General features: G+C 38.4%; 1 protein-coding gene across 1 annotated transcript in view; it reads left to right on the forward strand.

Annotated features, from left to right (window-relative positions):
• NOX3 (NADPH oxidase 3) overlaps nt 1-17,821 on the forward strand; it is a 40,129-nt gene extending 22,308 nt beyond the window's left edge. Inside the window, exons 10-13 of the mRNA XM_065057326.1 lie at nt 2,956-3,118; nt 9,929-10,075; nt 13,382-13,506; nt 15,679-17,821. Coding sequence (XP_064913398.1) covers nt 2,956-3,118; nt 9,929-10,075; nt 13,382-13,506; nt 15,679-15,805 — 562 coding nt within the window. The 3' untranslated portion in view covers nt 15,806-17,821. The remainder of the gene's footprint in view (nt 1-2,955; nt 3,119-9,928; nt 10,076-13,381; nt 13,507-15,678) is intronic.
• Nucleotides 17,822-21,564: the final 3,743 nt, after the last annotated feature.

The following is a 21,564-nucleotide window of genomic DNA, read 5'->3' on the forward strand; positions in this document are numbered from 1 at the left end:
TTATTGGAGGCATCCAGACTTACACCATCTAAACATCTGGCTCTATACGTGACAGATTCAAACCACTTAGCTCCTTGCAGGCATACCAGAGATTTCCAGCAAAGAAAAGTGTTTGGCACAGGATCGTTTCAATTCTAGTGGAGTGTGTAGGGCCTGGGACTGAAGGACCTATTTCCCTCCTGGAAAACTGCTTTTGATGAGTGAGTAAAACTGGACCGCAAAAAGCACTATTTTAACTATGTTTATATAATTTAATGGGACTTGGATGCTAAAGAACAGTCACCAAAAAAGCTTGTAGACACCACTGAGCTACAGAGGCACACCAAAAGGTGGGGGCAGACAAGAAAGAAGGTCCAGTCTTTGTATTATATCAGCTAATAAGAATTAGAAATGACACTCATGCCTTTGTTAAAGCAACTGGAATGAGAAATATGCCGTTTCAGCAGAACTGGAGCAAAAATGGTCCAAAGTGAATTACAGCCAGTGTAAAGAATGAGAGAGAGAAAAATGTTATCAAACATTGCTGGCCACAGTGCAGGGCTGAAATTAACAGTGCTTTCATATATAAAGACTCTTCTTTTTAATCTTGTTAGGGTGCCTAATGCCATCATTCAGTTTCTTTCTTGCAATATATTAAAAAGAGTATTTCAACAGTTAACCTAGCAATAAAGGGTAAAAAAAGTCTTTTTCACAGATTTCAATATCTAAAAATAAACACCAAATTGGTGACTACATTAAAAAATAACATATAGCAGAAACCAAGCAGAAGACAGAAGCCATATAACAACTGAATGACAAGGCAAGGTTCTAAAAATAAAGCATTTGTATCATAACTAATAAAGGAAGATTAAATTAAAACATATCTGTATTTATATAGGTGGAAAACACAGCTGTGATTGCTGGTCAGTTTGAGAGATAGTACCATATGATAGACTATTCCCATGAAAATAATTGAGTTCCATACCATGCCTCTTAGGGATTTTGTCTCATTTAATTGCCCTTTTAGTATATTTTAACACAATACAACTTTTCTTATGGTCAGGAGTACAACATAATTATGTCGATCAGCAAATATTAAAATTCTAAACATAATACAAGAATCCACTCATGTTCCTTTTCCAAAACTAGATACTTCTCATGCATTCCCCAAAATTACAATGCTTCTTTCTGATGAAATTGTGTAGATGGGCACAAAGAACATGGATAATTCAAGCTAGAAACATCTATAACCCCTATGTTCTACTCCCCCCTTGGCAAATGCAAATGTAATATTTTTTGTCAATTCGTTTACTACCTTCTTACCTTCCTCCACCCTCTCTAGATCAAATGAACAGGTTGTTTAGCTCAGTTTCTCTTTTCCACTTTCTCCTTCCTACTTCTCTGAGTCTTTGTATTCAGCTAAACTCTCTTGCTATGGCTGAGCAAGGCATTCAAACCAATGATGGGATCTCTGTCCCCTGAGGATTTAGGAGTAGGTTGATGATAGAAATCTCTGGAAGGAATGATACAGAAATAATTTATCCTGTCTTATAGAACAGTGACAGATTAAAAAATCTCTTGAAATTCCTTCCAGAACATTTTTTTCTCAATCTACTAACAATAACGAGAATTGCTTTCAAGCCCACATTGTACTAAATAGAAAGCTTACCTGAAAGCACTATTTAGGCACTTTACATACATTCCCTAAATTAACCATATTTTACAGAAAGTTTCAAAAGCTCAACAAGTACAGGGCTGGGCAATAATCTGAATAACAATAAATATGAAAAAAAAAAAAAAAAGGCAAACTTCTTTTGTCTATATCTGAGGCCAGATTTTCAAAAGTTATCCTTGAGTAGCTGCTTCATTTGCTACTGCACTTGTAGAGCACTGGGAATATTGAAATAAAAATAAACCATGTGACAAATACAAATGAAAGGAAAAATGTTTGCTAGGACTTCAGGTACACTATGAGAATGCAACAATAGGGTTTCAGATATGTGTGTCCCTATATTTGTGTGTACCACTCCTTAGTGATCCCCCTTTATATTCCTGTTAAAATTCTTCCTATGTCTGCATATTTGCTTGTAGTATTTAAGTCAATTTTAAAGATGATTCATGCAATAAAGAGCACAGAACAACAGAAAATCTGAAGCAAGAAAAAATCAATCTTTTCCTACAGTCTGGGTGTTAAATAGTGAAACTATCTTCCAGAGCACTTATGTTATTTAAAGACAGACTGGATGGAGCACTCCAAAGTACTGTGTGTATTTACATTCCATGATGCTAGAGGAATGAATCTGATTATTTAATAATTTTTTTCAACTCTAATTTTGACCAAAATGAATCTATCAGCAACGTTGATTATAGGAGCTACTAATATAAAGCATAGCTTCTCTGTACAAATTTTGCCTTTATGTCAGATACTAAATACAGTATTATTGCTAAAACGTATTTTTGAAATATTGCATTTTCAGGTAGACATGAGAAAGTAGTAGTTTCCTTGCATATGATGACCTTTTCCTTGCTTTCTCTTTTAAGACATATAAAGAAATTTTCAAAATTATTAATATAATCCATTCATCTTGACTTTGATATATACAAAATGAAAAATAAAGCTCTAAAACAGGATGCTTTTCAGTAATTCATAATTAAATATGCAAATTCTACAGCTAAATTTGGACATGCAATTATATGACTAATCACATTTCAGAAAGCCAGAAAATTGCAATTGCATGCTTAAATAGATGGCCAGGCCCCAAACCCACATGGGTGCTCTTGTTCTCTCCTTTCAGAAAAAACAGTTGCTTTGCTATTAAATTACACCTACTGAAAATTAATTGTGTTTGTATGGGTAACTTATATGCCAGTTTCTCTTCTATTTTAACAGAAGTTAATTTTTGAAAATATGTAGTCCAACAAATTTCTGTTGTTTTATCTGTTGCTGACCCTTGATTGAATGTCTTGTTGCTGTAGACTGGCTGTGGATGGACCATACGGATCTGCAACCACAGACGTCTTTCACTACCGAGTGAGTGTGTGCATTGCAGCAGGAATTGGAGTCACACCATTTGCCTCTATTTTAAAATCCGTGTGGTACAAATGCTGCAACCTTAACACAGCACTGGTGCTGCAGAAGGTAGGTGGGAAAGTTTATTGCTCCATCAAGAAGTTCCACAAATGAGCCTATTTTCCCAGGTGAGAGAAACAGTTCCAAGCTAGAGACTCACTTGAGTGCTTTAACTCCCTCTCAGAAGCAGCCACTTGCTTTGCAGCTGCCTCAGGAGCTGTTGTGGGGCAGAGTCTCTTGAATTCACTGTCATTTCCTGAGGAAGAAGGGATCTCTAGCTGCAGTGTTTTCAGTAAAAGCTGAAGAACCAAATTTTCGACAGCAACTGGAGATAAATGTGGAACGTCTGTCATAGCTAGACAGATAGTCAGACAGCTACAAGATAAATTTGTCCTCTTTCCTATGGAAAAAAAAAAATTGCAAGGTCATCTCAGAGGTGAAGGGCAGCACTTGCTCCTTGTACAGCTGCAGGTTTCATGAGGGCTCTTTGGCTGGGTGTCCTGGTTCTGAGTGCTGCATTCAGCAATCATTAGCTGCTTTTCTCACCTTGCAAAATCAGGGTATTAGCCAGCATAGAAGGAATTTTAAGAGGCATTTAAGCTCTGGATGAGATGCATATATCAAGGTGCATATTACTGCCTCAAACCACTTTAATTATTTTCTTGAAAAAATATATTGGGGTCTGTAAGGCATAGATGGCACCAATTAAGTTAACATACTCTTGATCTGGTAACCTGTTATGTATCTTCTGGTAAGGATATATGAGGCAACACTGGGGGAGGACAGGTGAAGAACAGATAATGGGTTAAGTAGGGGTAGGGATAAGAAAGAAAAAGAAAAAAATCAGTGTTAAATATTCTCTTTCTTATCCATCATGTCAAGTGGTAACTTGCAGACCTTACAGCTTCTTTTAGCCCTTTTTCCAATACAAAAGCTGAATGAGGAACTGTTCAACATTTCACATTTAAGGACAGATGTTGAAATTGCATTGGAGTGGACAGATCTCTGAGAGGGTCAGTGCATACAGAGCTGATTGCAGGACCAAGGGGCTGATCTTTTTAAATGGAAGAGTGTTAAAACTGGCATCTTAATGACAAGCTGCCACTGAAAAAGCATCTGGGATTTTAGTAACTGAGGAGTTGAGGACAGGTTCAAATTGCCAGGAGGGATCTTTGAGGCACAAAAAGCACTGAGAAGGGAGGGAAATAAAAATGAAAATATGTGCTAGATGTGAAAAGAAGTGTATTTGCAAACACTACCACTGTACTGGAATGATCTTTTCCACTGTAAGGAGAGCTACATATACATTATATATGTATATTATGTATATTCTATTTGTATAGTAGTAAAATTGTTACTATTGTCATTGCTGTTGTTATCTTAAGGGCAAAAGAACAGAATTTAACTATGCATTGAGAGTATAGTATACCTCAGGGTGTTCATCCACAGCTTAGGGAGAATCCTGGGGAAGTCTGCCTACAAAGATAAGTGCATGGTGCCTTCTGCCATGCTTTTCTGCTATAGAGTTCAATTTTTCTGAATTCCTGGGAAATACAAAAGTGTAATGATTTCTATATATCCTTTCTCTATATCTTGGTTTCCCTGTTGCTGCAGTGGGAATAGTGATGCTTATTTTTCACAGGTGTTATAAGGCTAAACTTCAGTGGTATTTGTAAAATATTTTGTAAGGTGCTGGGGAAGTTCACAGCATTACTTAAAAAATTTAGCAGCCATCTTAGTTGGAATGATTAATCTCAGGGTAGCTCCACATTTTTTTTCCATTGGTTAAAAGCTTCCACTTGTGGTATAATTACAAATAATTTAATCTTCCTCAAAGTATTCAGCACTCTCTTTCTGCCATGATGAGTACCATAGAAATGTCTATTAAGGAAATAAATAAGAGGTTTTTCTTTTTTTAACAACTTCATTTTGATTTGAGTACAGCTATCATTACGCTTATTGAACTAATATTTCTTAGTGTTGCCCACATACGGTTCAGATATAAATACTCATAGCTTCCATAATGTCTGCAGCTGTATAATTTAAAAAACCCAGCAAATAGAAAGGAGTACACATTTATCTAATTGATTCTTCACAATTAAATAGCCTTAGAGCCTTCATTTCCCCATCATTTTTTGTGATGAGGAAGGACGCTACTACTAGTCATGGCTGGAAAGTTTTTACTGGCTTTAGTTATGCATAAAATGATTTTTTTTTCACATTAGTGGTCTCATTTTTCAGACCAATTTCTGCTGAAATTGATAAAATTGTACTAATTCATCAGATGATAATATTAGCAAATATACACTTTCTCTCTCACCCTACATAAGGACATAAGAAAGCTCCTGCTGGGTCTCACCAAACATCCATCTAGCCTAATATGCTGTCTCTGAGAGTGGCTGTTCATGAACACCTAGGGAAATGTATACAGTCCAGAAAAATCATACAGCAATACTTCTTCAGTGGACACCTTCTTGCCTTTGAGCAACTTGTAGTTCAGTAGTGTCTCGATACAAGAGCCGCTTCTCTGTGTTTCATATCTCTTAGTAGATTTTTCTTCCATCGGTTTGTATAATTGCTTTTTGAACCCATGTAGAGCTTTGACAGCCACAGCAAGTTTGGCAATAAATTCAGCTACATGCAGTGAGAAAAACAATAACATCCTCTTCCATTTGTTTTGAGACCAACTTTCGCTGCCTGAGGTAACCTTCTGCTTTGAGCTCTACCCCAGCCCATAGCCTTGTCTGCAAAACACCTCCTCCCAAAGACCTAAAAACCTGGGCTCTTTTTGCTATCAAATGTAACTGCCTTTCTGAGCTGTGTTTGAGAACAGTTTAGGCCCCTGCTTCAAATTTAGGGGTATAAATTAAAACCTTGTCCTGCATTCATGCAAACTGCTGCTTGCTGCCACCCTAGCTCTAAATGGGAGCCTTGTGCAGGCTGATGATGCCCCATCTCCTGTATGCCCCAGACTGCAAGCACTGCTGCCCCTTCCCTGTAGTGGACCTTTGAACCAATTAATTGGGCTGAGGAAAATCTCTGATCTTTTTTGGTAAGCTACAGCCCAAGGGCAGTGTGGTATATTCAGGAGTAGGAAGGACTAGGTTTTGCAGGAGTAGTCATGTCTAAGAGGGAGCGGCAAAAACCAGGGATGAAGGTGCCTTCCTGGGCATCACTGCTTCACCACCGTGTATACCCCTTACACCCCTCTCGGCTTGGACAGAGTTAATTTTCTTCTAGTAGCTGATATGGTACTGTGTTTTGGATATAATATGAGAATTTAACAATTTAACATTTATCAATTTAACATTGATAACACACTGATGTTTTAGTTGTTGCTAAGCAGGGTTTACACCAAGTCAAGGACTTTTCATCTTCTCATTATCCTGCCAGTGAGAAGGCTGGCAGTGGACAAGAACTTGGGAGGAGACATAGCCAGGACAGCTGAGGTCAAAGGGATATTCCACACTATATAATGTCATGCTCAGCATATAAAGCTGGGGGAAGAAGAAGGAAGTGGGGTAGTGTTCAAAGTTATGATGTCTTTTCTTCCCAAGTAACCATTACGCATCATAGAGCCCAGTTGTCTTGGTGACGGCTGAACACGTGCCTGCCCATGGGAAGTAGTGATTGAGTCATTTGTTTTGCTCTGCTCATATCTATAGCTTTTGCTTTACTTATTAAACTGTCTTTCTCTCAGCCCATGACTTTTCTCACTTTTACCCTTATGATTCTCTGCCCGATCCCATGGAGGGAGTGGGGCGCAAAACAAGGTAATGGCTGTGTGGCGCTTAGTTGCCAGTTGGGGTTAAACCACAACAGCCCCTTTGGTGAAAAGCTGGCTTCGCTCAGAGCCGCAGCTCCACCTCTGTCTTCAGGAAGCAGGTAGAAACAGAGGGATGGTCATCAACAGGTAACTATCAACAACTTTCAACGTGATGGAAGCTGATTTACAAAGTGTGTTCTTTCACCTTACAGGAAAGAAGTATTGGAGGCCTTGCTCTTGTCTATTGTACAAAATTCAGGATGTGGGAAACTGAATGAGAAATACAGATGCATTGCAAGGGAGCAGAGTATCACAGAAATAAGTGACTACTCAACCCCCTGCATTACAGATCTGATTAATAGCAATAATGCATCTAACTCAATTTACAAAAAGAGCACTTGGAAAATTTAAGACAGTTTACTTGGGCAAGCCATCAGGCTGATGAATGTAGTTGATGGGGGTAGGGTGGGTGGAGACTAATGAAACAGAAATCTAAAACAGATTTTTAAGGGTCCTCAATAATTGCAGTCAGTTAATAGTATGAGGCTTACAAGGAAAAAATATAGGATTCAGAATAATTGTTTAATTATAGAAATGCACTGAAGCTGGCTTTATTCTACAGTTTTAATAAGGATTAATTTTATTGTGCATTTATTGTATTTTAATTATACATGTAATATGTTGTGCTATATTATGGGCAGTCAGTGTAATGAAAGGAAGACTCCTTTGTAAACAGCACTTATTTTAACGTATTATACTAGAAGTCCTCTTTGATCGAGAGGAAAAGGAGACCTTTTACCCACAGGCCATCCTTCTTCACTGTGTCCTTTCTAAGATTATAATCATGGCCAGAAATACTTCTTATAATGACAGTTTTTCTTCATTACCAAATGCTCTCCACCTCTAACATGCAAAAATTAGAGGCAGTGCAATGGATACTGCTTCAGCGGAACTGCACCGGGGATGAGTTTAAGGAATTTCTGTGGCTTCAGAAAGCTACATCCTTTCTCAAGAGGACTCTGCCAGAGGCAGCTTGACCTAATTCAGTTGGACTGGCTGTTACTGTGACAGCTAGGTCTGCAACCAGCTAAAAGCACTGCTTCAAGCTCCATAGCCTGATATTCTGGAAAGCGGTCCTCCATATTCAAGACCATGTTGTCTCAGCTCTTCAGCTGGCTTTTCTTCCTTCTTCCCTGAACGTGCTTGGCTCCCAGTCCTGCCCCACACTCCCAGGTGCTACCCCATGCACATTCATTATTCTATCCTCTCCACACACATGTACCAAATATACATTTCCACGAAATGAACTGCTGAAAAGACATGAGAAATAAGGTGATCAAGTTGAGGCTGGGGGAAGAAATTTCCCACTACAAATCAACAGCCACAGTGTGATACAGACTGACAGCACTCAGTGGCCTGATTTTTGAGGTGCTGAGGATGATGAACAAGAGAGGAGTTCAGGATTCAGACACAAAAAGCCACATAAAGGTTAAAGCTATAAATCTTACCTAGTTTCAGTAATTTAAAATAATGCTGTTGTTGGTCACAAAAATGAAACACAATAAAGTCAGTGAACTTGCTTTTTTCCCTCATAATCTATGCCATTGTAAATCAGCAGCAACCCCCTGCAAAGAAATGAGGTTGTATTTAAGGCAAAACACTGAAACAGAAGGGGAAAAAGCAAACAGCCAAGACGGTTGGTACTAAAGTTCTGCAGACATTCCTATTCCTGGGCTGTAAAAATACCCTACTTAACCCTGAATGCTTTATCTCTGTTTCCTGGGATGATACTTCATTTATACTTCTTACAAAAAATGCAGATGGTCCCTTACAGTACACTCAGATCTAGGAAGCATCTCAAATTACTGTTAGTTTCTTTCACCAAATCTCCAGTGAAGCATGGTGCTACCACATGTTTTTTCAGACCACCTTACCAGAAGTCTGAGAACCTAGTATATTAAATCTTTGGGAAATCTCTTTATGGCTTTCTAGTTTCTTCTCTGATTTTTCACTTCCGAAGCATCTAATATGCATCTTCATCGCATCGATCTTACAAAAAAGGGCTACAATTTCCAAATCATCAGAACTCCCACAACTATTTCCTTGGGGACAGACCTTTGAGATTACTTTTGATATTGAGGTACAACAAAACAGAGGGGTTGGTGAGCACAAAGAGATATGGGTTAGAGAAAATAAAGGGATTTTGCAACAAAATAAAAATCACAGTCACAATAATAGAAGTTCCAGCCATCCCTTTGTTATAAGCTTTTACATTATCCTCCATACTGTTCCTTTTTTAATTAAACAAACTCTGCTCTGTATGTGACTGACTGCTGTAGAGGAATAAGTAGAAATAAATGACAGGAATGATTAAACAATGGCAAGTTAGACTCTAGGTGACAGATCCCAGGAGTGTTTGGTTTACCATAGAGAAGATTATAGCATGAGTTGCTCCCAGCCTCTAATTTCTACCTGGAAACAAAACTTTCTTAACAGGCTCTCCAATCCAAGACACTAAAATGAGATGTGGCACATAGGAGATGAAGCTACAGGAATCTGGATGAGAAAAAATGTGTAAATTTTTCATTAAGAGGATGTTTTCAATCAATGGAAAACCAATCATGGGACAGCATTCTGTAGCTTGTAGGTAGGGTATCTGCCTTGAAGAATGCAACTATGTTTTGACCACATCAACCGTTAACTTATGGCATATGGTCTTGAGAAACAGAAATTCATTGCTTCAGTGAGTAATGAAACTGAAATTCCCTTTTTAATATGACTGAAAATAAATAAACAAATTTCAATGAATAATCAAGTTATTTGTGACAAATGCAGGGTTAGGTATTATAAGTTAGAGATGCAGTGGCAGGGGGAGATGGGAGACTTGTACATTGCCTATCCTCACTAACATATTAACCTATTCACCCAGTCTTTAAGATGAAAATTAATTTTTTAAAATATCAAAACTCTACATAATCAAAATGGTGTCTAATTATGTTTAAATTTACAGTGGAGAACAGTCACATGCTATGTACTTAATGACTTGAACCAATGATTGGGAAGTTTTATTGAAAGTTTGTTGTTTGTTAAATCTCTTTACTTTTATCTGACAGGTTTATTTTTACTGGATTTGTCGAGACCCATCAGCATTTGAATGGTTTGCTGATCTTCTGTTCCATTTGGAAACAAAAATGACTGAAAAAGGGAAAAATTATTTTCTAAGTTATCATATATTTCTTACTGGCTGGGATGAAAGTCAGGTAATAATGAAACTCTTACAAGTCTGAGTTAATGTACCTTGCTTTTCCAGTATGGTAACATATGGAACGGGAACAGCTGAATAAATGATGGATGAAGCAGAGAGACAAAGAACTGTAAATAAAAAGACACCAAGCTGTCTGTTTCCATCTCACATTTAGGAAAACAGGAATGGAGAAATCAAGCCAGTGATCCTTCCAGTCCTATATCTTGGCTTGGGCAGTGCTGATTACCAGGTGTTTTGCAGAAAAGCGCAGGAAGCCTTTCAGGAGCTTGTGAAGGGGCATTTTGTCCACATCTTTGGAATGGTCTTTCAATAGACTCTGGCATTTTTGCACTGAAACATGGAAGATTGTATAAAAATGTGGGGTTTACTCTTATTATTTTGTAGAATTTTTGTTGTTCACATGTACATCCAGTACACTTTTGAGCTCTGCTGGGCTTAGGACATTTTGGCAACCAACTCTAGGACTAATTCACATTGTTTGAAAATATATTTTCTCTGGTTGACTTCAAATTTGCTCTCTTATAATGTATTCGGATAATCCCAACTCGAGGCACTTAATTGACTGGGTCAATTTTATTCAATTTCTTTAGTCTACCTAGACCCAGATGGAGGTGATTTTGTCTCCCTCTTATTTTTAATGGATCACTTAGATGACACTGAGATCAGAGTTAGGCACCTGCCAGAAAAACTCTCACAGGAAAGTCGTTGCTCTACTGTTTTATTTCCTGCTGTCTCTGTTGAATGAAGGACTGTCTGGTAGAGATTTAAAAAACAAATTTCATACAGTTTTTCCCTTCTTACCTCTGCTGCCAGAAAAACCCCACCCACTGTTTCTTCCTGCTTTCCTTAGGGCTTCTGTCAATTAATTAGTTATGTGCGTACTCAGCTGTACTCAGAAAAATCTACTCCCATTGTGAGGTATATGGCAGTTACAGAAACCACCACTGTGCATTAGCAGTATCACAGGGTATTACCTAAAAACTGTTTTCTAAGAAGCCATTGAGAAACCTCACAAAACACTAGGTTGCGCTCATCTCTCAACTGCCATTATCTCACTTCCCTCTTGGGCAAACAGCAGGCCACGAGTCAGGTAGGGAGACAACTATTCTTGCTGGGATGCCTGACTTTCTTAATTCATGTGCCCTGCACTTTTCTGAAGTGCCTCCTTCTTCTCTTCAAGTCCCATCATCCAATCTCCTGTCAGCACTGCCTCACTATTCTGTGCTGCTGGTGACACAGGAGCATTGCTGGAGCTGTGTTGGCTCCCAGCCTACACTGGTACTGTTCCTGCTCCTGGAGCGCCCCAGCATCCCACCTCTAAAGGGCTGTGGGGGAAGAGGAATGCTTTCCAGTGGCTGCTTCTCCTACTCTGATCAAGCCCAGGGAAGCGTGCTAGGTAACAGCTCCACATTCTTTAAAAATCCACAAAGCTCCCTCATCTTATAGGTCTTACTTGTATTTAGATGAATTCCCATTCATCACTCCTCAAAATTTGAGCTTCAGCAACAGTAATATCTGAATGATGCTTTGCTTTACTTCTCCCTTAGCAAACAACAAAACCAACATTCTCCCCATTCTCTCCCTGTCTCACCATAGAGATGACCAGTAGTCAGGTGAAACTGAACCCAAGCTGGATGGGCAATTTACATCTTCTAGTGCACCTTCCATTACTGACATAATGTTTGTTCAATGCTTTGATCTCTTTGTAGGTTCCATGTTGTCATCAGATGGTCAGACAGATAATGGCAAGTTTCTGACTCTGCTTCAACAAGAAATCATGTTTCAGCCTATTGCTCCTTGCAATGCCCCTGAAATTCATAGGCAACTTTAATGCTCTGAGCTATAACAATGGCTAACACCAAAAACACTGGAAAAGTTCCACTTAATATGAACAGAAATAGCCCATTTGCTCAGTGGCACAATTTTGCTGTAAACGATTAAAAGATCTTGCAGTTCCCCACCTCCCATTCCCACCACACACTTCAAGTTATTTCTCAGACTGTTCCCAGTCTTCCATGACACTGGCCAAAATTAACAACAAGAGTCTTTTAGAAACATGACCTCTTGTGACGACTGTGCTTGACCAGAATAATTGAGTTGTTAAGCAACATGGAAGACTCATTAGCAGGAGAAATATACAATATTCCAGGATATGGATCTAAATTTCAGCAACCACTTCTGCAAGAGATTATAATGATGCCTAGTTCATGCTAGGGCATGAACTAAATGCAAAGTCCATTTTTAAACTTAGCTTTCCTGTGGTAATTTCTTGACAGTGATAGCAATGATGATAGTCTGTAGTGAAAGCAAGCACATTACTCCTACACAATAGCAGCATAATTAGGAGAGACGGTGGTTTTGTTTTTAAATGTACCTGGGAAGTACTCACATAGTATTGTAAGGGGTGTAGCATAGGACCTGAGAGACAGTAAATGCCCATGAAATCAGGATTTATTTTACTGGCACTGGGAGCTGTGCAGCTCACTTAGTCCAGTGCTTTACCTGAGCTGATTCACTTTATGCATCTAACTCCACCCGAGGAGAAGAGTCAAGACATTCAGGGTTTTACCCCTGCTGAGCTGGTACATCCGTTGTCTTTTCCATCAGCAGCAGAATGCTCTGGACTTACTTAAGACACATGTAATTTCTAACATCTATTGTCAAACTCTGTTACAGTACATTTCACTCCCTTTCCTAAACTCCAACTTAGCTTTAAAATGGTGACTGTCATTTTGGGATCTGCAGTGAAGGAAGCGTAGAGTGAGTTATTCAAAGGCTGATAAGAGGTTTAAGAATCTAAGATTGCCACTAAAAGTAACTGAGGCACTTAGGCCTAGGCTAGTAAAGACAGAATTTTAATCCCATCTAATTTCAAACATTTCATCTCAAGAAACTGAACTCCTTTGAGGTCTTGGAAACTTTTAGAAGAGGTTTTTCAAACTTCCAGTAATATTATGAACTCTTGAGTATTGCTCCTCTCCTCTCCTCTCCTCTCCTCTCCTCTCCTCTCCTCTCCTCTCCTCTCCTCTCCTCTCCTCTCCTCTCCTCTCCTCTCCTCTCCTCTCCTCTCCTCTCCTCTCCTCTCCTCTCCTCTCCTCTCCTCTCCTCTCCTCTCCTCTCCTCTCCTCTCCTCTCCTCTCCTCTCCTCTCCTCTCCTCTCCTCTCCTCTCCGACAATTACAGTTTCCTTTCCCTCATTAATACTTCCATCTTTCACAGTGAAGCAGCATTATTGCTTTTCTGTCTTACTTGGAATACATGTTGTTGACTCTAAAATTATTATCTTGTAACTTTGTCTTTAGGCTACTCACATAGCCCTGCATTATGATGACAAGATAGATGTAATTACTGGTTTGAGACAGAAGACCTGCTATGGAAGGCCAAACTGGGACAATGAGTTCAAGAAACTAGCTGAAAACCATCCTAGGTAAGGCAGATTGGCTTGAGGTGACTCTCAGAATAAACAGTGGGAGAAGATGAGGGCAAATCTTTCTAAATGACCCTTTTAAAATAATTTAGGGTTTTTTTTTCTGTGTGGAAAGAAGATTTATGCTTAATGAAGCTTTTAATGAAGAAATCTCGGAAAGAGAATGCCAATAAAATCTAATTTTTGGACAAGAAAATCTAATATTTAGAAGTATTTCAATATCCTGGCCTTTGTCCAGATATAATTGAAACACACAATCCAATTACTGTTCTGCACAAAGGACAAAGTAGCATTAATTTCCCTTGAAGATGGTTATTAAAGAGATAAACTGTGATTTTTTTCTTATGATGTCAAGGATATGTTTGTTCCCTAACATATTTGGCTACTCTTGCAAGCCGATGCTGTGCTGTTATTAGTTTGTCTCTGCTGGCAAAGACAGTTCATGTGAACTTGGTGGATTTGCTAGCGGTCTAAGAAAAGCTTCTTTGTTCCTGAAAGCCTTTGAAGCAAGAATTTGAAATATTTTGTGTTCAGCAGTAGAAAAGTCCAGAATCTTTGTGACTCTTTATGATTTCCAAACATTTACCTGCTAATGCAAAATAAAGGCTTGCACTTGGGAGACAAAGATACAAAAAGAAGAAAACTTTTTTTAAAGATGAAAAAGACTCAAGAAAATGCTGAAAGGAAGGAGATCAAAGAGAATGCAGTAAGCTACAAGAATACCATAAAATTGCAAAAATAACTGTAATAGAGAAACCACTCGATGGAGGTCAAAATAAATACAATCAGGATATATGAAAGATTAAAAATAGAAAAAGGGCAAGAGTAGAAAATATGATTTTTGAAAGACCTTTTATAGGGATTCTACTGCATAATCAGAGGTCTGATAGTTGAAGCATTACTTTTTGTTACTTTTCTCAAGTACAACTGAGAAAAATCAGGGAGGGAGATGAGCATTAACTTTCTGTACTGGATCTTGTGGTATTTCTTAGAAAGCCTGTGCTAAAGCAATAGAAAACTCTGCATTTGCTTCTGAACCTAGATGGCCATGTTATGGTCAATGTTGAACCTTTTAAAGAACACCTTGCATGAAATAAGGATTCCCTACGAGAAAAAAAATACCCTACCTTTTCTTGCTCTCCGTTATAGAAGGTTCAAGAGGCAAAGAAACTCAAGAGTTTCTATTGTGTGATGGAACAATCAACCTTTACAAACTGACTAAATATTGGTTCCCTACACCTAGGTCCATGGCGTTTCCCTTGCTTGCAACAGTGTCTTTCAGCAGATTAGCAGAAATATAACACTCCAGGTTAAACCTAGTGCAACCAGGCTCTGGAGCAATATGGGTATGACTTATGGGGACTCTGTCTTAGACACCCAAATCATATCTACAGCCCCTCCTTTAGAGAAGCGAACGTTTTGGAACTCATGCTGTCACTTGTCACTTGCAATTCATTTACAGCTTTCCCCAGTAGCACAGCATGTGTATCTGTGTGTACATATATGTTTTAAAGGAATATGTGCTGTATACTTATTATAGAAGCAAACCCTTTAAGGCACTTTGCAGGAAGGAACCAGGTTTCCAGTTCCTTGTAACAGATTTGTGCTCTTATGAACACAATTCTTTGCTACATCGGTCATGTTTTTATTGTTTTATAAGAACTATCTATCTACAGATTTTGTTATTAAATCAGCCATTTAAAAAATGTCCAATAGGCAGAAAAGTGTTGAAATGGAAAAAAAAAAAAAAAAAAAAAGGAAGAAAAATCAGAAATAACTGAGGAGGTTGTGCATTTTTTAGAAAAAAAAAAAAAACAAACAACAAAACAAACTTCAGCTGGAGAAAAAGCACTGAAAATTTTCAACCCAAGCTGCATGTTTGTTTCTATGATTAAAAAAAACCCTGTGAAGATCAAAATCAAAGAACTACCACTTTAAATCATTTGTGACCTCTAATATTACAAGCCAAATATATAATGCAATAACACATAATAAACATTAAAGTATTAAAATAATTATACTGTAATACTTTGTGACAGCATACAAATTTTTTCAAATGTACTTCTAAAAAAGCCATTTCAAAAGATGCAGACAAAGCTGGAGGCAGCCAAAAGGTACAGTTCATCCATTTACTCTGCTACTCTCATGTTTTTGTTGTTATTGTGATTGCAGCAACAGTATTGGAGTATTCTTCTGTGGACCCAAGACCCTCTCTAAGATCATTCAAAAGATGTGCAACTCGTATTCATCAGTTGACCCCAGAGGAGTTCAGTTTCACTACAACAAAGAAAGTTTCTAAGCTGTACTTCTCAACTACATAATAGGTGCTACCAAATTGCATATTTTTTTCCTCACCTTCTCCTGTCCTCAACTCATTCTGTAGCATTCATGTCAGATATTAGGAGTTGTAAGTTGAAGTAGGTGTGTTGACTTCAGTGGAAAAATACCATCCTCTGCCAACTAAAGATATGGACCCCATCCTTAGCTTTTCCTTTGAAGAACTGAATGGTCGATATTCCATTTCTAACTTGACTGTGCTGTGAATCCATCCACACCTGTGTGAAAGCAAGCACAAACCACTGAACTTTGAAGAAAAAGATATGAGTAAAATGAACATTTAGAACTGTACCTCACTGTTGTCTATGATCAAACTACTACCACAGGCAATACTCGTGTTCCTACTGCTTAAATTGTGCCCAGTCATTGAAGGTATTTTCCTTCCTGGTGTTCTAATTTTGCACTTCTTACAGCATCCACATCCACATCAGCTTTTGTGCTGTAGCAGTACTGTTTAAACACACCCGTTCAACAAAATTCTTTTGCCCTGCCAAACTATGCATAATTTAAACTTGCCATTTCTGCAGTGGTGGTGGCTGTGCACACCATAAGTTAGTATGTTCTGAGGGTTAATATGTTAAGGGGACTCCAGAAATTTTTGCACTCAGCAAACAGATCTCCTGAGACAGGCAACAGAAACTGTGGAAAAAAGTTTCAGGTGCCTTTTAAATTGGGCATGGAAGAATGGGCTTTAAAAGATACAGAATCACAGATATCATGGAGTGATTGAGGTGGGAAGGCACCCCTGGAGATCATCTACTCCAACCCCCCTGCTCAGAGCTGATTCTGTAAAAACAGGAGTGATATTTACATTCTTCCAGTCCTCAGGAACACCATGACCTTTTGAAGATATTGAAGAATGGCCAGCTCCCTCAGCGCTCTTGGGTGCATCCCATCAGTTCCCATGGCTTGCTTTAAATGCTCCCTAACCTGATGCTCTTTCACTGAGGCTAAGTCTTAGTTACCCCAGATTTTCCCACTTGCCTCATGGGCCTGGGATCTCTGAAGGTCAGCCTTACCTGTAAAGACCATGGTGAGAAAGGCATTGAATACCTCAGCCTTCTCCATGGCTTGTGTACCATGTCTCCCACCTATTCAGCAGTGGGTCAATGTTGTGCTACTCATACTTTTGCTACTTATGCATGCAGAGCAGCCCTTCTTGATGCCTTCACTTCTCTCACCAAATTCAACTCCTGATGACCTTTGGCTTCCCTAGCCCCATTCCTGCACACTCGGTGTCTCTATACTCCCCCTAGGCTACCTGTCCCTTTTGCCACCTCTTGTACAACCTCCTTTTTGTGCTTGAGTTTTGTCAGGAGGAACTTTTTCATGCATGCAGTCCTCCTACCACCTTTGTTTGATCTACTCCACGGCAAGATGGATAATTTTTGAGCTTGGAGGAGGTGATTCTTGAAAATCATCATGTTTGACTGAACTCTTCTCTAGGACCATATTGCATGAGGTCCTTCCAAGCAGGTCCTTCAACAAGCCAAACTTTGGTCTCCTAAGCCCAGGGCTGTGATCTTGCTATTTGCCTCACAACTCTTTGGGCCTGGTCATCCAGCTAGTTCTTTACCCAGTAAAGAGCATGCCCATCCTAGCCATGAGCTGCCAGTTTCTTCAGAAGAATGCTGTCGGAATAGGGGAAAAACAAAATAAAAAATACAGGACTGTTGTAACATTCATGTAAGATAGAAAAGTGAGAAAAACATTTCCCTATACCGCAGCCTAGAAAGATAAAGAAAAACTATATTCCAGTTGGACTGCAGTGTAACAGAGCTCACTTGGATCACATAATGCATTTACCAAGCCACACAATAAAAATAGAAGTCCGAAAACATCCTATGTCTGTCAGCACTTGAATAAAACAACTGACATTATATATGTATACTTATACACAAACACAAAAATGTCCACTAGAGAGGACATAACTATATAGACAAAAGAAACAAAATAATAAAAATTATGCCACAGAAGACTCCAATGTTATTTTATATCTTTTCTATTAGGGGATACAGTTTGTGTGAACTGAGATTGTTCTACAAGATACAGTTATAGTATTATTAAGTTTAGGACAATGCATCTTTGTTTTAAAATTGTTGAAGTTTTTTTCTTTTAAATGCCTGCCTATGTGAAATGATTAATGTGGTGCATACTGTGTAGCAGTCAAGTGAGTAGAGAATTAGAGCCTCTGCCAGTTCACCTAGAGGCATTTATCTTTTATTTTTTTCCCTGGTGCCCGTGCTGAGCCTCAGGGTAAGCTGACACATTTTTTAATATAAATTAAGCTTCTTTTTTTAATGTGTATTGAAAATCTTGAAGGAAATGAGAAATGTGTGTAGGCACCAATACCAGCTGCCATTGCATGAAAGAAAGAGGTGACAATTTCCTGCAGATTCTGAATGATTGTTTTAATGGGGTTGGATCGGAGGTAACAAGCACAAAGATATTGTGCTGCCAGAAAAACAGGATCTGTTCTCCCCCTAGCCTCATGCAACAAGATGTAACATTTAGCTCCTGGCTCAACATGGCATCTTTTCACTGCTTTGATTTATTCCTACTTTTGCAAATCACTGTGGTATGCTACAGGAGATGCATTTAGAGCCCTTGTTATAGTTCATTGAGTAGCACTGCTGTTATCACTACCAGAGGAGAATTTCACTTGTATCAGGACTGAGTGACCTAGAATAATGGAAAAATAATAATAATAATAAAAGAAGTGAGGAGGTTTGTTGGACTAGGATGAAACTGCATTTAGGTTGAATGAAAATCCCTTTATTACAAATACAATTTAAATCAAAATTGGAACTAGGAAGAATTGGCTTCCTGCCTTGTTTTGAATAACACTGAGCACACAGCAGCTATGATAATGTGAGTGCATATGTAATGACTCTATTATGATGTTTATATATGGAAACATCATTCACTGTCAGGGAAAATGAAAGATATCTTCATGGATTTGTTCATTCAGCTTCTTCAGCAGGAAGTGTTCAGCCCTGTGTAGGAAAATATTAGTAAATAAAATATAGTCATAACCACATAGACTCACCACATCCTGATACAGAAAACTAATCATAGACACAGACCGTAAATATAGAGATTAATTACTTTGGCTCTTACAATAAAAAGAGTGGTATTATAATGACTGAATTTGTGTTACAATAATTCAAGTTTATTCACTAGTAAGTGTAAATTGAAATATACAGCTTTATATGTTCTGGGTCTACTCCACCTCCCAAGTCATGCAGGGAGAAGAAATTATTTAAGTAAGTTTACTTCTTAGTTTACACTGAGACATTAAACAGGAACTGTGACTCCTAACAGAAAGTCCATCATATGGGGCCTGTACCATGTCATCACCATTACAAGGACCTTCCTGCTTCTTTCCTGCTTTTAGATATAATCAAATGGTTAAGAGGAAATACTGTTAACTGAAAAAAAAAGTGACATACTTTTCATAGGTTTGAGTACTCCTGATTAGCAGGAGATTTATAAGAACTGCCTTAAAGGCAGCTTAACTGCTCAGGAAAAGTAATAAACTAAATGACATGGTAGGTTTATAATCTTAGCTGGTCAACAATTTCAGTGATTTTTTTTTTCTTTTGAGAGAGAGAAAAATCACCTGAATTTCTTCAGGAACAGAGAAAGTGAAAATAAAAATTTGACTGTACTTCCACCCAACTTTCCCTGTGAAGACCAAAAGCTTAAATTAAACATGCATAGCTGGTAAAGTAACAAAGAATGCAAATCCATGACAGTCAAAGCAGCAGAGCAGGCAACGGACTGTAAGGCGCAGTACTGTGTGCAGCAGAGGCAAATTGTCCCTAGGCCTTCATCTCTTCTCCTGACACTTTGCAGACAGTCACATACCAGGCAGGAAGTCACCATGGTGACCACTTACAAGACACTCTACCAAGGACTGGCTGGCCTAAACTGGCTAAGCTCAGGCTTTCTCACCTAAGTCAGGTTATCCATTCTGCAGCAGCAAGTCCAACTCCTCATGCATGATCACTTAATTGTCCAAGAAATTCTGCATTTCCATGGAATAAAATTGGGCATCCATTTCATTAATGCTGCAGCTACAAAAAGAATAATCTTCGAGGAATGTCTACTTACACGTTACTGAATGTGTTTGAATGAGAGGGAACCAATTATTTGGATTTTAAAACTCTAACCCATCAAGTCTATTTAACAGGAGTCTTCTTGACCTTCAACAAAACATATCTTATAGTGAAAAAAATCTCAGTTACACAATGGCCCTCATATATGTGAACAAATGTGTTAGTTGACAAGGAAACATACTTTTTCTCCTTTCAAAAGCAAGAAAGGACAAAAAAGCTTAAACTCTTTAAAAGATACATTAATATCCTTTCAGAATATATAGAAACAAACAAAAGTTGTTTACTATAATGAACCACTCAAAGCAGCATATTTCAAAGTCTATCTGCTTCAAATATTTGCAACGATTACTTCTAAACAATAATGACTTCTAACATGGTAAGACATTTATATTCATTGAGGATAAAAGCCCTGAGCCTGCCAATACTCACACATGTGCTTTTACTGACTTCAAACAATCTTTTTACTGTCCTAGAGAACTAAATATGGTTTCCTTTGAAGCTCATGCACAGAAGACTGATGTCAGGCTCAAGGTTGGGTCCTGGAGGCTGATCTGTATTATTCAGCTATTAAACTACTGGACTATCTTGATTCTTGTCTAGAGACCATTTCTCTGGTACAGTAATTCTGAATATGAAAGACAATTTATAGTCACACTTGCCTTAAGGTACACAGATAAGTTTGCATTTACACACTTTAATAATAAAGGCCTGTTTTTCAGTGGGCTTGTAGTTTCCGTTAAGCAAAAAATGTGGGTTTAGGGAGAGCTTTTATATTTATTTATTTTTTTTGCCAAATAATGAATACACAAATCTGAGCATTTTATTCCCTAAATATAGGCAAATAAGCAGGAGAGAGAGCAGACATGAACCTGTCCTCTGAGACAGAAGTCCTGGTCTCCAGTGTACTGCTGACTATTCCCCAGCATCACTGCCTTGAACATTTCACCTCCTGTCCCATGCAATGGCCTGTGCCCTTGTTTGAGGCAAGGATCCTCTGCACAAAAGCAACACCTTTCCTCCTGCTGCTGTCTGAGGCTGCAAAAACCCTCACAGAAATAAAAAAACTTAATTAAGAGGGACTTCGTGAGCAAAAACAAGGAAGCATGCACAAGCCCAAATTAACACACAGTAGTTGTGGCGTGGATGCACACAGGAAATTTGCAGAAAGCTATCCGCGTTAGATCTCCCAAAAGCTGATGTCTGCAACTCCCTCTTACTGTAACAAGCACAATGTATTTATTCTCATGTTTCCAGGAACTGATCAAGGTTGCAAAAATGAAAGACAAACTTTGAATTCCAAAGGTCACAGGCACCTAATCAACCTGCAACACATCACACTCATTAATTATACATTACTATACAATTACACTACATTTAGATAAAAATGTTTAGATTGAAGAATGCCCACCACTTGCTCATTAATATTAGTAAAATATCCATGCAATTTTCTGAGTTTGTGTGCTGCTAAGGCAATTCAGAGTGCTACGCAGAACGCATACCGATGCAGAGCTAGCCATTTAAGATGACTCTTTTTAGATTCCTTACCATGCTGGCAAGAGGAAGATAGTTAAGAGGCACAGTTGGACAACTTTGAATGTAA

This window comes from Columba livia, chromosome 3 (genome assembly GCF_036013475.1).
Source record: "Columba livia isolate bColLiv1 breed racing homer chromosome 3, bColLiv1.pat.W.v2, whole genome shotgun sequence".
Lineage (NCBI taxonomy): Eukaryota > Metazoa > Chordata > Aves > Columbiformes > Columbidae > Columba > Columba livia.